Source organism: Artibeus jamaicensis, unplaced genomic scaffold (assembly GCF_021234435.1).
Source record: "Artibeus jamaicensis isolate MK-2021 breed Jamaican fruit bat unplaced genomic scaffold, CSHL_Jam_final contig_233, whole genome shotgun sequence".
Taxonomy (NCBI): domain Eukaryota; kingdom Metazoa; phylum Chordata; class Mammalia; order Chiroptera; family Phyllostomidae; genus Artibeus; species Artibeus jamaicensis.
Genome location: NW_026521486.1, coordinates 8,747,923 through 8,762,034, shown reverse-complemented (window position 1 = coordinate 8,762,034; position 14,112 = coordinate 8,747,923). Strand labels below are relative to the sequence as shown.

Here is a 14,112-nt window from a genome sequence, read left to right as displayed (position 1 = left end):
TGAGAGAAGGCGGACCCGGCCTGAAGCCGCCCAGCCTGCAATGGCGGAGCCCACACTCAAACCCACAGGCCCTGCAGGGGTGGGCGGGTGGGTATGTGAGTGTGGTGTGCATGTGTCTACAGAGATGTCTCCATGAGACAGCCTTAAACAGAACCTACAGTGTCTTAAAGCCAATAAACCTGGCTGATCCTCTACCCTGCCTCATCCCTCAAGACACCTGGAAAGCAGCATAATTTGTCTTGACCACGTGAAGAGCTTTCTTGCCCAGACATGCCTGTCACCAGCTATCTGGAGAAGGTGTGGCAGCCAAAGGCAAAGTCACTACAAACCAGCCCATCTCCCTTGAGCAACCACTAGGCCTGAACAGAAAGTCGATGCCTGTGCTCAGTCTCTTTCATGGGACAGTTATGCAGAGTTTACCCAAACTTAGCAAACAGTCCTGTTTTCCTTTATTAGGGCAAGGAAGGAGGATGTGTCTTACAAAATTTGGTAACTGAAAAACAGTACTTTCAAACTGCAAATCTGACCTGTAAAGAACCTGTAACTAAAAAACACTTACAACTTTGTCAGTAGTAACAGGACAAACCAAAAAACAGTGGACAAAAGACTTGAACAGATGTCTCAACAGAGAATATATCTTAATGACTAGTAATGAGCACATGAAAAGGTACTCCTAAATTGTTAATCATTTGGAAAATGTAAAATTAAAACCACAGTGAGATACCACCACATACTACAATCAAAAAGGTCGATAAAAGCAAGTGACTTTGGAAAAGAGTTTGGCAATTTCTTTAAAAGTTAAGCATGAGCTGCCCTAGCAGAGTGGCTCAGTTGGCTGGGTGTTGTCCTGTATAGCAAAAAAGGCAACCAATTAATGTTTCTCTCTCCGTACCCTCCTTCCTCTCCTCCCTTTCCTCTCTCTCTAAAATCACTAAAAATATGCTTAGGTGAGGATAAAGAAAAAGTTAAGCATGAACTTACCATAAACCCAGCAATTCTACTTCTAGAAATCTACCCAAGAGAAATTAGAACATGCCCGCACAAGACTGCATGCAAATGTTCGTAACAGTATCATTCATAACAGCCAAGCTGGAGACAGCCCATGCATCTGTCAGCTGGTTAACAGGCTGACGAAAGAGGCGACCCACACAGTGCAGCACTACTCAGCAGTAAAGAGCGGTGACGTGGTGACATCTACACTGTGACATGGACAAACCTCAAAAACATGCTAAATAAAAGGAGGCACACACAAGACTACATACATACATATGACTCCATTTACACAAAATGTCCAGACGAGACGATTTTATGGAGTCAGAAAGCAGGTCAGGGGTTGCCTAGGGCTGGAGTGAAAGTAAAGACTGACTGCAAAAGAAAGCCAGGAGGATTCGGGAGGGGGGGGACGACACACAGAAATGTTCTAAAGCTGGGTTGTAACAATGGTGACCCAACCCTGTCCATTGAGTAAAATCACTGAAAGGGTATACTGACAAGAGGGAATTTTATGATGTGAAATTCATATAGTGCCTTTTTAAAAAGTAATTACTAAATATATATATATATACTTTCCTATATATTTATGTATATATTTAATAACTCCAGGGAAAACAAAAAAGTATATAAGGAAGGGAATGTAATATATTATTTTATGATTCAACTATAAAAACATTTAGTCACAATAATATATTATGCAATCACAAATCAATAATGAACCCTAATCTAAATCTAACAAAAAAAGATGTCTTTATTTGAAAGGAGGGAGTATCTATAAAACTTCATTTCTCATTGTTAACAGCAGGAAGCCAAAGGACAGTGTCTCAAATCAATAAATCAAGAAATAGCAGAATAAGTGTGTTATTTACAAACACAGTGGGAAGCAGCAGAGGGCATCAAATGGTCCTTCCCAGGAGGGAAGATCTCCTGAACCATCCACAGAGCGCACCTGTAAGCCCGGGCCGATGACATGGTTTGAGAGCATGAAGCTCACACAGGCACAGCTACCGCCTCTCATCCACTAGAGGGCGGAAGGCAACGCCGCAGGAGGACCTCAACCACTGCGGCAGGCACTGGAGAGAGGCAACCTTTGGAAAAGCGTGGCACGAAGCCTGAAAGTGGGGTTCTAGACAACCTAGTAGGAAAAACAGAGTGGTTTCATACTTTCTGTAGTTTAAAAGCAAAGCAGAAGCATTTTTAGTTAAAAGGGGGAAAATGATTATAGATTGTAAGATATAAAAGGGGTATGAAACATTTCGCTTCTGAACCAGTCATTTGAATCCAGTGTCCACCTGGGAGAGGGAGGTGAAGTAAAATTTCTCATTCAATAAATAAGTTCTAGCTGGAATCGATATTAAATGTGGCAAATGATAAATTTATTGCTAGAGAGTCTAAGGTTGCATTTGGGGGGGGGGAGAGCTCCCAAGATTCATTCTTCACAGCAACCAGAATGTTGTTTTCAAAAACGTAAAACAGATCATGTCACTTCCCTGCCTAAAACCTTTAAAGTCTTATTGGCAGTAAACTGAGGACAGTATTCATTTATTCATTCAACAAATAATTATTGATCTTCTCTTACATGCCAGGCTCTGCTCTAAGCCAGGTCAGAGCCCATGCAGAATTTCAACGTTAGTGGGAGAGACGGACAATAAAGTACCCACATCAGGTAATTTCAGATAATATATAGAAATCTGAAGGAGAGACAACTGAACAGTCAGGCCGTGTACATGGACAACTGTAGACGGTGCAGTCAGACAGAGCTTCCTCTGAGGAGTACACTTTGTACCTGTGACCTGAATGAGGTGGAGATTAGGATCTGGGTGAAGGTCACTGCAAATTTGAAAGTGGAGGAGACAGTGATTCCACTGGCCTGAAGCTGGGGATCAAGTCTGATGAGTTCAAGATTGAAAAGAATGGCTAATGAGGCTGAAGCCAACTAACTGTAAGAGCTGGAAGAGCTGGAATTACAGAGGTAGGCAGTCGGCCCCACTACGAACGCTCCTATACCAACCCATATGATGGGATCATGTTCTGGAAAAAAAAAAGGAATGAAGTACTGACTCGTGCTACAACATGATGAATCTTGAAAACACTACACTGAGTGGAAGAAGCCAGTCATGAAAGACCGTATGTTGTATGGCTCCATGTATTTGAAATATGCAGAATAGGCAAATGCACAGAGAAAGAAAGATCACTGGTTGCTTAGGGCTGGGATGAAGGATAGAAAGTAGAGAAGCGACTGCTGAAGGATATGAGGCTTCCTTAAGGCTACATTTTTGAGGACAACAATATTAGACTTTCGTCTGGACAAAACTACACAGTGCAATGAAGAAAATCAATTTTGGTCAATCGATTGTTGCTCACACCAACAATTTTTTTAAATGGAATGAAACAGAATGGAAAATATCACAGTGCTCAGAGCATAATAAAAATAAGTATTTCTTGGTAAAACTAATTTTAAGTTATGCTCACAGAGATGTGTGAGTATGCGTACAATGAATCACGATGGTATTGCTTACTAGTAGATGCCGTCCTGTTTTAGATTAAAAAACAACTTGAACATCCTCACTGTCTTTCACTCTAACTCTCCCCAAGGGAAGAAAAGGAGCCATTATTTCTTTGCCATCAAACCAAATGAATATAAAAGAAAATGCATTTGCTATTGTCCATGGCTCTCAATCAAAAGAACTAAAATCCCTGAAGGTTCATTTATAAAAAAATTGGACTAAAATAAAGTCCTTTCCAGGGATCAAGTGAAAAACTGGTTAGAAAAAGAGAAGTAAAAAAATTCTTGAGAGGAAAATATTTTGGGAAAAAATATTCCCTTGTCATTTTAAGTCTACCCTCTGAGTTAAAGGCTGCCACTCTGAATTGGAATCTCCAATAATCTGAGTAACATCTGTCAGCTGGAACCTCTCCTTGGGCACGCCCACTTTGCTGCAGTGAATCATCCGAACTTGTCCCTGCTGTGCCTTTTCAACAGAATTTTAGAATACTGAAGAGAAAAAACTTTAGGGAGCCATGGACTTAGCATTTAAAAGATCAAGTAAAGAGCTTGACACCATGGCATTAATTTTTCTTTATATTTAAAATACAAAAAGATAAGCTGTGGACCATAAACTATTCTACAAATCAGAAAGAAAACTTGACAGAAATAAGTTGTTTATGGGACCTCCAGGTCATATGAAAACTTTTTAGACTGCCATATTCTCCAAAGACTCCATAATGTCTCGACACACTACCAAGAGAACGTCCCCAGTTCAAAGAATGAACAGGGACAGAAGAACACAAAAGGGAAATAAGAAACATGGAGGCCGAAAGTCCGAGGTGCAAGTCCAGTTTTGCCACTTACTATCTATGTGACATTTGAGATTCATTTAAAAATCTCTGCTTGGGTTTCCATACCTATAAATATGGGTAAAAAAAACCAACTTACCTGGCAGAGCTACTGAAGATCAAAACTGATTATATATGGAAGGAAGCACACATTATAAACAATAAAATCCTTTCAAACATTCACTTTTATTAAATATAACTTACTAACACCCCCAATTCCACGGCTGACTCAACACCTGAACCCAATGAAGAACCTGTGCTGTTACCTCTCACCTTGAACGTGGGCGGCAATGTGGCATTCCCACAGGGGTGGGCACCACACCACAACCCACATGCCGACTACCTCAGTTAACAGGAGGTTCACTCATTGCTTTGTGTATAGCTAGAGTGACCGTACATCCCATTCGTCCAGGTTTGCCTAGGACTGTTTTAACAGCATCATCCCTTCTCACTCTCAGAAGTTCTAAGTGCCCCAACTTAAATGATAAATTGTAAGGTCACCCTAATAACATCAGACATAAAGTTGTGGCACCAGGAGGTGGCAAGGGGCTGGCTTTAGGATCCCCGCTGTACATTCCAGGAGCCCCCTGAAAGCCATCACAAATAAACAAACAACACTAGCAAAACAGTATGCTTGCTATGCCGAACGAGGGCTGATCAGACTGCTGCTCCTAAGCTCCTCCTATATAAAAACTCTGGAGCTAATGCACACAAATATTCTCTCATTTAAAACATATTACACAAAACACTCCAGCCTTAATCAACACTTGAGAACTCACACACACATGAATCACAAAGAAAGCCAAGTAGCAACCCAAAGCACTGCATCACACCATCAACCTAACGCCCTGCGCAGCCTCAGAGCAGACACCCAACCTCCTGGGCTGACTTCCACCTCGGAATGTCCGGGAATGATGTCTGTCTCCCCGACTTCCACAGGGAGACCACATCAGCAAGCACAGTGAAGTGCTCAGAGTGCCTCATAAAAGCAATGGACTGCCATCCCATAAAGCCTGTTAACTGGACGGGAGAGAAGGCTAAGAGGACCTTCCATAACGAAGCAAAACCTCCACAAGGCAGCAGGTGCCTTTTCTCTCTCCTATCTACCCTTCGCAGTTTTTTAATTCAAATGTGTTGCCAGGAACTTCAGTACAGAATGGAAAGGGTCACTAAAACAGTGAAATGTTAGTCTTCTTCATTCTGGGGAACTTGGCTGTCATCATCTGTAACCAAGGGTAATAGACTCCTAGATCTATGGTGGAATTCTAAAGGGTCTACGAAGCCCCCAAGTGGTAAATCAAGTACAACGGAGTGAGCAGGCACCCACGCACACGAGCACCTTTATCCCTGGGTGAGTCACTCATTCCCAGGATACAAGAAAGAGCCTTCAATAAACTGAAGACACATTTTACTTCTTACTCAGCTACTAATCTGTATTGTTACCGTGGATAAACCATTGTAATCCCTGTGTGCCTCAGTTTCCTTATCTTTCCAAAGGGAGTATTTGCATACCCTACTTCAAAAGATGGGTGTGAGGATGAGATGAGAAACACTGATGTGAGTGTTCTGCACCAATCAAAACACCTGTAATTTTTACCTCTTTTAAAATCACCGGTAGATGCGGATAGGAATCCTGCCCGAGGATGGCTCCTGTCTATTTACAAAGGAGCACCAAAGAACTTTAAAACTAAAACAGTGACACAATTAAAACTCACCCTTACTCCACTCCCCAGTTCCTGGGTTCACCGAGCCAGACCACTTGGGGAGAGGTAAAGACCACAGGCTCTGTGTCTGCCCAGCTCAGAGCGCTCAGTGACCGGTGTCCCACACTGACAAATCCCTCCCAAATCTCAGAGCACAGAGTGAGAGTTCACAAGGTCAGGCGCATGAACTCTGTATTCCTCAAACGCAACAAGCAGCTATGCAATATTTGCCTATTTGCACCACTCTAAGATCACAAATTCAAAGATTTAGCCATAGAACAAAATAAAGCCCCGGAAAATAAAGTAAAATAAACCTGTCACCATCAGAATGTACCCCAAAGTAAACAAACAACTTTAAATCATAGCCAAGGGTCTGCACAGGCCTACAGGACAGTACGAGTAATGAGTGTACAGGTTACGGGGATGGTTCCCTGCTGCAAACGAAAGGAGAAATAAAGTAGTTCCATGCAAACACTCTACTTTTTGAGCTTTAACAAATTCCTCTTAATTCCTCGTGCTCGGGTCCTTATTGATCAGTAATCCCCGCAGAAGAGCTGGCATTTTACCATACAGTACCCTCTTAGCGTCTCTGAAACTCAGTAAGTCTGTTCCCATACTTCAATTAGTTCTACCTTCCTATATTTAAAATCAGCCTACATGTAAAATAAGCAACGCTTCATAAATAATTTAATACTTGTACTAGTATGCCAACTAGGTTAAGAGACTGGCCCTGATCCCTGATACTTCAAGGGTCACACGTGAAAAGCACAGAACCAGGAAACGTCGCTCCCTCACGGCGGCCCACACGCCTTGTCTGCAGCACCTGGGTGAGCGAGCCTGCCCTTGGACCTCACTCCACCAGAGCCCCGAGGCCCGGTTTCCAGGCAACAACACTTTTCTGAGGTACACAGAACTAGTGTTGACATAGAACTACTATCAAAAGGCATAAATCTCACAGCTCACAGAGGCTCTAAGGCAAACCCGCGCTAGAAAGAAAGAAAGAAAAAACCTAGATCTTCTCTTTAGATTTGGGGTAAATGGCCAGATCTTTCACCAAAAACTTCCAGAGACGATCTTAAGTTCCAGTGCTGATGATCCCACAGGGAGATGAACAACATACTTTCTCTTCCTTTTTGTTCTTATCTGACCTAGGGCCATGCTGATGCCAACCCAGTGTCAACAGTGCAAGAACTGGGCAATTACTGTCAAGTGGGGAGGCCCCCCAACGAGGTGACTGTTGATTACAGTGCCATGCTAGTTTTAAAAGTCAGCTTCAGGGGCTTTGGAGAGATTCTATTAATTTCTGGAAAAGGGAACTATGTCAACTTTGGTTTAGTACTCACATATCCCTTGGACAAGCCTAATAATGGTGGCACTTTCTTTTTTGACAACTCTACAAGGAATGGTAGATAAGCATTCAAAGACATTCCTAGGAACTACGCTTTCAACTCTCCTAAAGAATATCGGTATCCCCAAACAGCAAGAAGGTCAATTCAGGGGCCTGCTGTCTGAAGCTGCGTGCCTCTGACACAGCCTTACCTGTTCTTCTACCCTAGCTCCGCTTCGGCCTCATCTGCTCAAAGCTTCAATAGCCAAAGATAGGGGAGGCATTTTACACACTCACCTAAACCATACGGAGGATGTCTTGCAGGGTGCAGTTCTGCCCTAAACCACAACAGGGCCTGGGCTTGCTCCAGTCGTCCTTCCTATCTAACAAAGAGAGAGAGCAGAAACTTCCCCCTCTCCGGCAAGCCTCCCCTGATTAAAACCATAAGGCTGATTCCCCCAGGGAGGAGAATGGAATTTTCTTGTTGCAGATTATTGCAGAACTCAAAAAATCTGTGCAAGCAGGGATAAAGTGACAGAGAACAAAGAGACAAGTCCAATATTTAGAATTGTGAGGCACCAAGAAAACCTGGTTTAAAGTGATTACATAGCCTGGAGAAGAAAAAACAAAAGCAATTATGATTGCATGTGAGTGGTTTTCCCCTATAATGTCCACCAATTCAATATGATGATTACACTACTGTTAAGATTAAGACATACAGGGTGGGGCAAAAGGAGGTGTGCAGCTGTTCATATGGAAAATAATATAAGAATAATATAAGAATAAACTATTTCACATACAACTGTAAACCTACTTTTGCCCTACAGTACATACTTTATTTCTACCTCTAAATATAAATTGCTGAAATTAACCATATCACTTTCTAAAATAAACAATTTCAGTGAATGCTCTCTATCACAGTATCCTTAGATAAACACGCACCCACATACACAAACATCATCTGAGTTGTAAATGGCAGATACCAACCTGGCTGTCCCGTGCTGGGAATCCATGATAACCTGGGGTCAGAGGCTCGTTCTAAGAGAAAGAAAAGAAAAGAAAACTGTAAGACAAAAGAAAATGTTAACAATAATTCAAATCATCCAAATTGGTCAAATACAAATTCCTGCACCAGATCCTGAGCTGCTCTGTTGCTATATTCCACTCTACCTTACTACACTTTTCCCAGTTCACCCTCTACAATGGCAAAAACAAACAAGGAAACCAGTGACTGCTGACAAACACTATTTTCCTCTGTGTACAGCTAAATCTATTCCCTTCCCAAGTATATATTAACAAGGGAGCTCCTAGGATTTGGGATTTGGGGCAAAACCATTCCTATACTCACACTGCGGGACTTCAGCATCCCCAGCCCCTAACCACTAAAAGCCAGTAGCTGTCCTGAACACCAGGTCAAGGCAAAATGTCCACACATTTCCCAAAGTCCCCCGGTTGGAAGTGGGATAGTACCACCCCTATGAGAACTACTTCTTGACCTGGAGAAGTTTTAGCCCCTGCCCTCTACCAATCTGCTTTTCTTCTGTTCTTTTAAAGTTTTAAAAATTGATTTTAGAGAGATCAACATGCTGCTCACCTAGTTATGCATTCATTGGTTAACCCTCCAACTGTTTTAAACCGAGATGAAATTCTCCCCCTGCCCCAGACTTCCTCTACCATTCTTCATCATCTTACAGACTCAAGTAACTCCTAACATGTATATATACAAGGCCTGCCCAGAAAGTATCCAGCCATGGAATATGAAAGAGACATTTATCGAAGGTACAAGATACAAGAAACACTGTACACAGGACCGTGACACCTCAGTCCCCTTCAAAGTGGGCACCTTGGGACCTCACACAGTTCTCCTGATCACTATCAGCCACTGTCGTATTTTTCTGAATCTCACTGACAGTCTGAAATCTCTTCCCTTTCAAAGGTGATTTTAGTTTTGGGAAAAGCCTGAAGTCACAGGGCACCAAATCTGGGCTGTAGGGGGGCTGAGTCAGCTGGGTAATTTGATGTTCCACCCAAATACTCTGCACAAGACGTGATGTGTGAGCAGGTGTGTCGTGGTAACGAAGTTGCCAATCACCAGCTGCCCATAGTTGCTGTCTTCTGAATCATCTGAATAGTTTCCATGAATGAATGTTCATCTGATGCAGATTCGTTGCTCTACTCACTCAGTTATTTTGAATGTGATGGCCACACAGCACACATGCTCACTCACCGGCATCTGTTGCCCCTACCAACCAGCACAGTGAAGTCACTCTTGTTCACGCATGTGCATTACAGTCCATTATCCTTGGCTGCCAGGTTACATCAATGTCACACAAACCATTCTTGTTATATTAACAATGGTTGGATTTTTTTCTGGACAGATCTCATATGTTAAAATTTGTTTGTTACTTGTACAATTTACTTTTCATATTACTTATGACTCTATAAATCTTATTTTTGTATAGATGTATCATATTCACATTAATCATTAAATCTAGATCTTTGAGGGCAAAAATGATAGCTAATAAAAGCTATACACCCCTAGTCAGGTAGCTTAGTTGGTGGAGCACTGTCCCAGACACCAAAGGGTTGCAGGTTCGATCCCTGGTCGGGGCACATGCCTAGGTTGTGGGTTTAGTTTACTCCATGGTTGGGAAGCAGGCAGGAGGCAAGCAACTGATGTTTCTCTCTCACACTGATGTTTTTCTCTCCCCCCATTTCATTCTCTCCCTTCTTCCCTCCCTCCTTCCCTCTCTCTCTAAAATCAGTAAACATGCCCTAGGGTGAGAATTTAAAAAAGAAAACACGTAAGTGACAAAATAATCTTGAGAAAGGAGGACAAAGTCTGAAAAGGACTCATACTTCCTGATTTTGGAGTTGACCACGAAGGTCAGGAACGAGGGTCCTGTAACACTGGCGTGAGGACAGACACACAAACCAATGAAACACTAGGAAAGTTCCCAAATAAACCCCTGCAGTTATGATAACCTGATTTTTGAAAAGGTGCCAAAAAACCAAATGAATGGAGGAAAAAATGACTATTCTCAGTAGGCGGTGCCGGGACAACTGGAATCCACACGCACAGGAATAGAAGCTGGTACTGTGTCTCACATCATGTACAAAATTGACTCAGAATGCATCACAGACTTGAAGCCACAAAACTCTTAGAAGAAACATACAAACAAATCTCAACCTTTGATGAGGCAATGGTTTCTTCAATATGACACCAAAACACAAATGACAAAGGAAAAATTAGATAAACTGAACTTCATCAAAATTTTAAAACATTTGTTCTTCAAAGGACACCACCAGTTCTGAGGATCTAATGAGCAACACGGTGATTATAGTTAATACTGTATTATATACTTGAAAGTTACTAAGAAAGGCAATCTTAAATGTTCTCACACACACATACACACACACACACACAAAGAGAAAGAAACAATTACAATAACATGCTGCAGGCGTTAGCTAAGGCGATGGTGGTAATCACTTTGCGATATGTAAGTATATAAAATCAACACATTGTACACCTTAAACTGACTGATGTTACCTGTCCATTTTAATTTGACGATGAAGCTGGGGGGCTGGGGGGGCTCGGGGGAAACACAATCAAGTGAAAAGACAGCCCACAGAATGGGAGAAAATATTTGTAAATTTTATGTCTGATAAGGAACTTGCATTTAAAATATAGTCTAAAGAACTCTCTTACAACTCAACAACAAAAACACATCCCAAATTTTAAAATGAGCAAAGGGTTTGAACAGGAAGCTCTCCAAGTAACATACACAAATAGCAAATAAGCACATGAAGCAGACGCTCAACATCACCAGTCGGTAGGGAAATGCAAACTAAAACCACAGTGAGGTAACATTTCACAGCCAGTAGAATGGCTATAATAAAAAAGTTGGCCAATAACAAGTATTGGGACGAATATGGAGAAACTGGAATCCCACACATTAGGATGAGAATATAAAAAGTACAGCCACTTTGGAAACAGTTTAACAGACCCTCAAAATGTTCAGAGTTACAATATGACCCAGCAATTCTGCACCGAGGCATAACTAAGGAAACGAAAACAATATCCACCCAAAACCTTGTACGCAAATGTTCACAGCAGCATTATTTCCTATTGCCAAAAAACAGAAACAATTTAAATGTCTATCAACTGAGGGATGGACAATGTGCTATATATCCATAATTGAATACTATTCAGCAATAAAAAGGAACGTACTTATACAAGATGGGTGAAATCTTGAAAACATCAACACTAAGTGAAAAAAGCCAGAGACAAAAGATTACAAATGGTATGATTCCATTTATATGAAATACCCAGAATGGGCAAATCCATGGAGAAAGAAACTAAATTAGTAGTTCTAGAAGCTAAAGGCAAAGAATGGGGGAAAACTGCTCACGGGCAGTAGATTTCTTTTTGGTGATATTCCAATATCTAATTCCAATATTCTGGAATTAGACAGTGGTGATGGATGCACGGCTCTATGATTATTACTAAAACCACCGAAACATCAACCACTACAAATACTTTTAAAGGGTGAGGTTTATGGTCAGTGCGTTATATATCAATAAATCTACTATTTCAAAACAGGATCACAGGCAACGCTGGCTATTTTCACACTAATTTTCACAGGGGAGACATACACAGTTTAGACTGTAGCCAAAGAACAGGGTTCCTTCTGAAACCCACAGTGCCTTGTTTTTTCCGGACTCTACAAATTTATTTCAGCACCACCCCCTATAGATTTTTAACAATAACGGTGACAAAGATGATAATACTAGATACTGGACAGCTGATCAGGTATAGCTTCAGGATGGGGGGAAGGAGGAAGAGAAAGGAGCAAACAGGAGATGATAAGCTATTCAGTGGGAAAGTCAAACTTTTGAACCGAGTCTACTGGGCTCCAAAGCCCCTGTTCTTTCCATTTTATCAGGTTCTCTTCTCTAACAACCGTTCCACATTATTCCTTTACAGTGACTATTTCAAGATTGTCTGAGAACAAAGAAAGTCATCAAAAACATCCCAAAGTATCATTAACAGAGATGCATCAATCCCGGAAAACATCCATATTTAAAACATATTCTTTGGTTTAACAATGCAGAAAACTTTTTATAAGGAAAAAAATAACATTCCTACAAGCCAACACTCTCAAACACTTTAATAGCAAAGACAGATATGACGGGCCACACAGAGATTGTACCAGAGGAAAGGGATCCATTCACTCCTTTGCTGCCTTAGCAAAGCAGTGCTCTCCTGAATCTCCATCTCTCAAACAGGCTATCTGGAACTCTCCAGCCCTCAGACACACCCTCTCTGAAGGTGGCCTACACTTAATGCCCACTTAATGCTTTCCTTTTCTTCCCCTCTTCTCTTATTTATTTCTAGAGAGAGGGGATGGAAGTGAGCGAGAGAAACACCAATGTATGGTTCGCATGCCCACAACCCAGATATGTGCCCTGACTGGGAATCAAACTGGCAACCCTTTGGTTCACAGGCTGGCACTCAGTCCACTGAGCCACACCAGCCATGTTCGCTTGCTTTCCTTTTTGACTTTACCATGCATATATCTCTCCTCTCAAAATACATCAACTTGGCATGTTTTTGAAGTTTATAAAACTGTATCCTGTTTAATGTATTCTTTAGTAATCTCCTTTTTTAACTCAATATTGCTCACTAATTTTGACTGTTTAGTATTCTAGTTTATGAACATGTTACAGTTTATTTACTTGTCTTTTTTCCTTTTAATATATTTAAATTATTTCCAGTTCTCTTTGTTTGTACTCACAAACCATGCTGTAAACATTCTTTCGTATTTGTGATGTTTTATTCATGAAATTGGTGAAAAGAGTATCACAAGTCAAATTAAAAAGCAGAATAAATAGATATCTTCCCATCTAGTAGTAGAAATTTCAGTATATTAGGACCAATGTGTTTTGGAAAGCAACTTGACAATAATTACTAAAATATTAAGTGCACACACCTTGTCACTGCACATCTCTGGTCTCTAAAGAGTCACTTGCATGCGCCCAAAAAGCACATGCAAATTTTTTCAATAGTTTGTAATTGTAAAAAAGTAGAAAGAACCTCAAGTCTCCATTAATAATAAGAAAGCAGTATTATCAACTATTATATTATTTGGACATCCTCTGTGTAAGTTTTCAAAAAGTAAAATCTCTGAATTACCAAAGTCATAGTAAATGATAGCGCAACACTGGATTTTTTATTACAGTATGAGAAAAGGCATTTCTACACCATATAAAAAGTAAGTAAGTGCACAGACATGGAAGGACAAACAAGAAACCTGTAATTTCTAACAGTGGCCTCTTCTAGGGAGAAGAATAAGATCTGTGCAAGGTGGAGAGGGCACGCTTCATCTGAGCTGGTTGAGTTTTACCAACCGTAAAAGCACTGCACTACTTAGCACACTGAAAAGAACCAAGAGTCACTACTATCAACGTTTCATAATGTTTTAAAGCTTACCAAAACACCTCCACATCATCTCATTTAACCTTCACAATGCAGAAACTAGGTTTTATAACCCTCATTTTACAGATGAAAAAACTAAATTCCAGGAAGATTAAGCGATTTACTCAAGGACAAATATGATAGTGGCTAAGCTGCCTTCAGAGTTAGGTGTTAGTTAACTCTATACCCAGCACCTCTGCTGCTTCATGATAACTAGTAAAACGAAAACATTCCGCTGGTCCATGTATGGATGCTCATAATTGTCTAAACACAGG

General features: G+C 41.0%; 1 protein-coding gene across 17 annotated transcripts in view; it reads right to left on the bottom strand.

The window, feature by feature from the left end:
* Window positions 1–14,112, bottom strand: part of RBFOX2 (RNA binding fox-1 homolog 2) — a 259,307-nt gene that overhangs the window by 162,347 nt on the left and 82,848 nt on the right. For all 17 annotated transcript variants that reach the window (XM_053662130.1, XM_053662122.1, XM_053662124.1 and 14 more), the window contains exon 2: window positions 8,347–8,397. In XM_053662130.1, coding sequence (XP_053518105.1) covers window positions 8,347–8,397 — 51 coding nt within the window. The remainder of the gene's footprint in view (window positions 1–8,346; window positions 8,398–14,112) is intronic.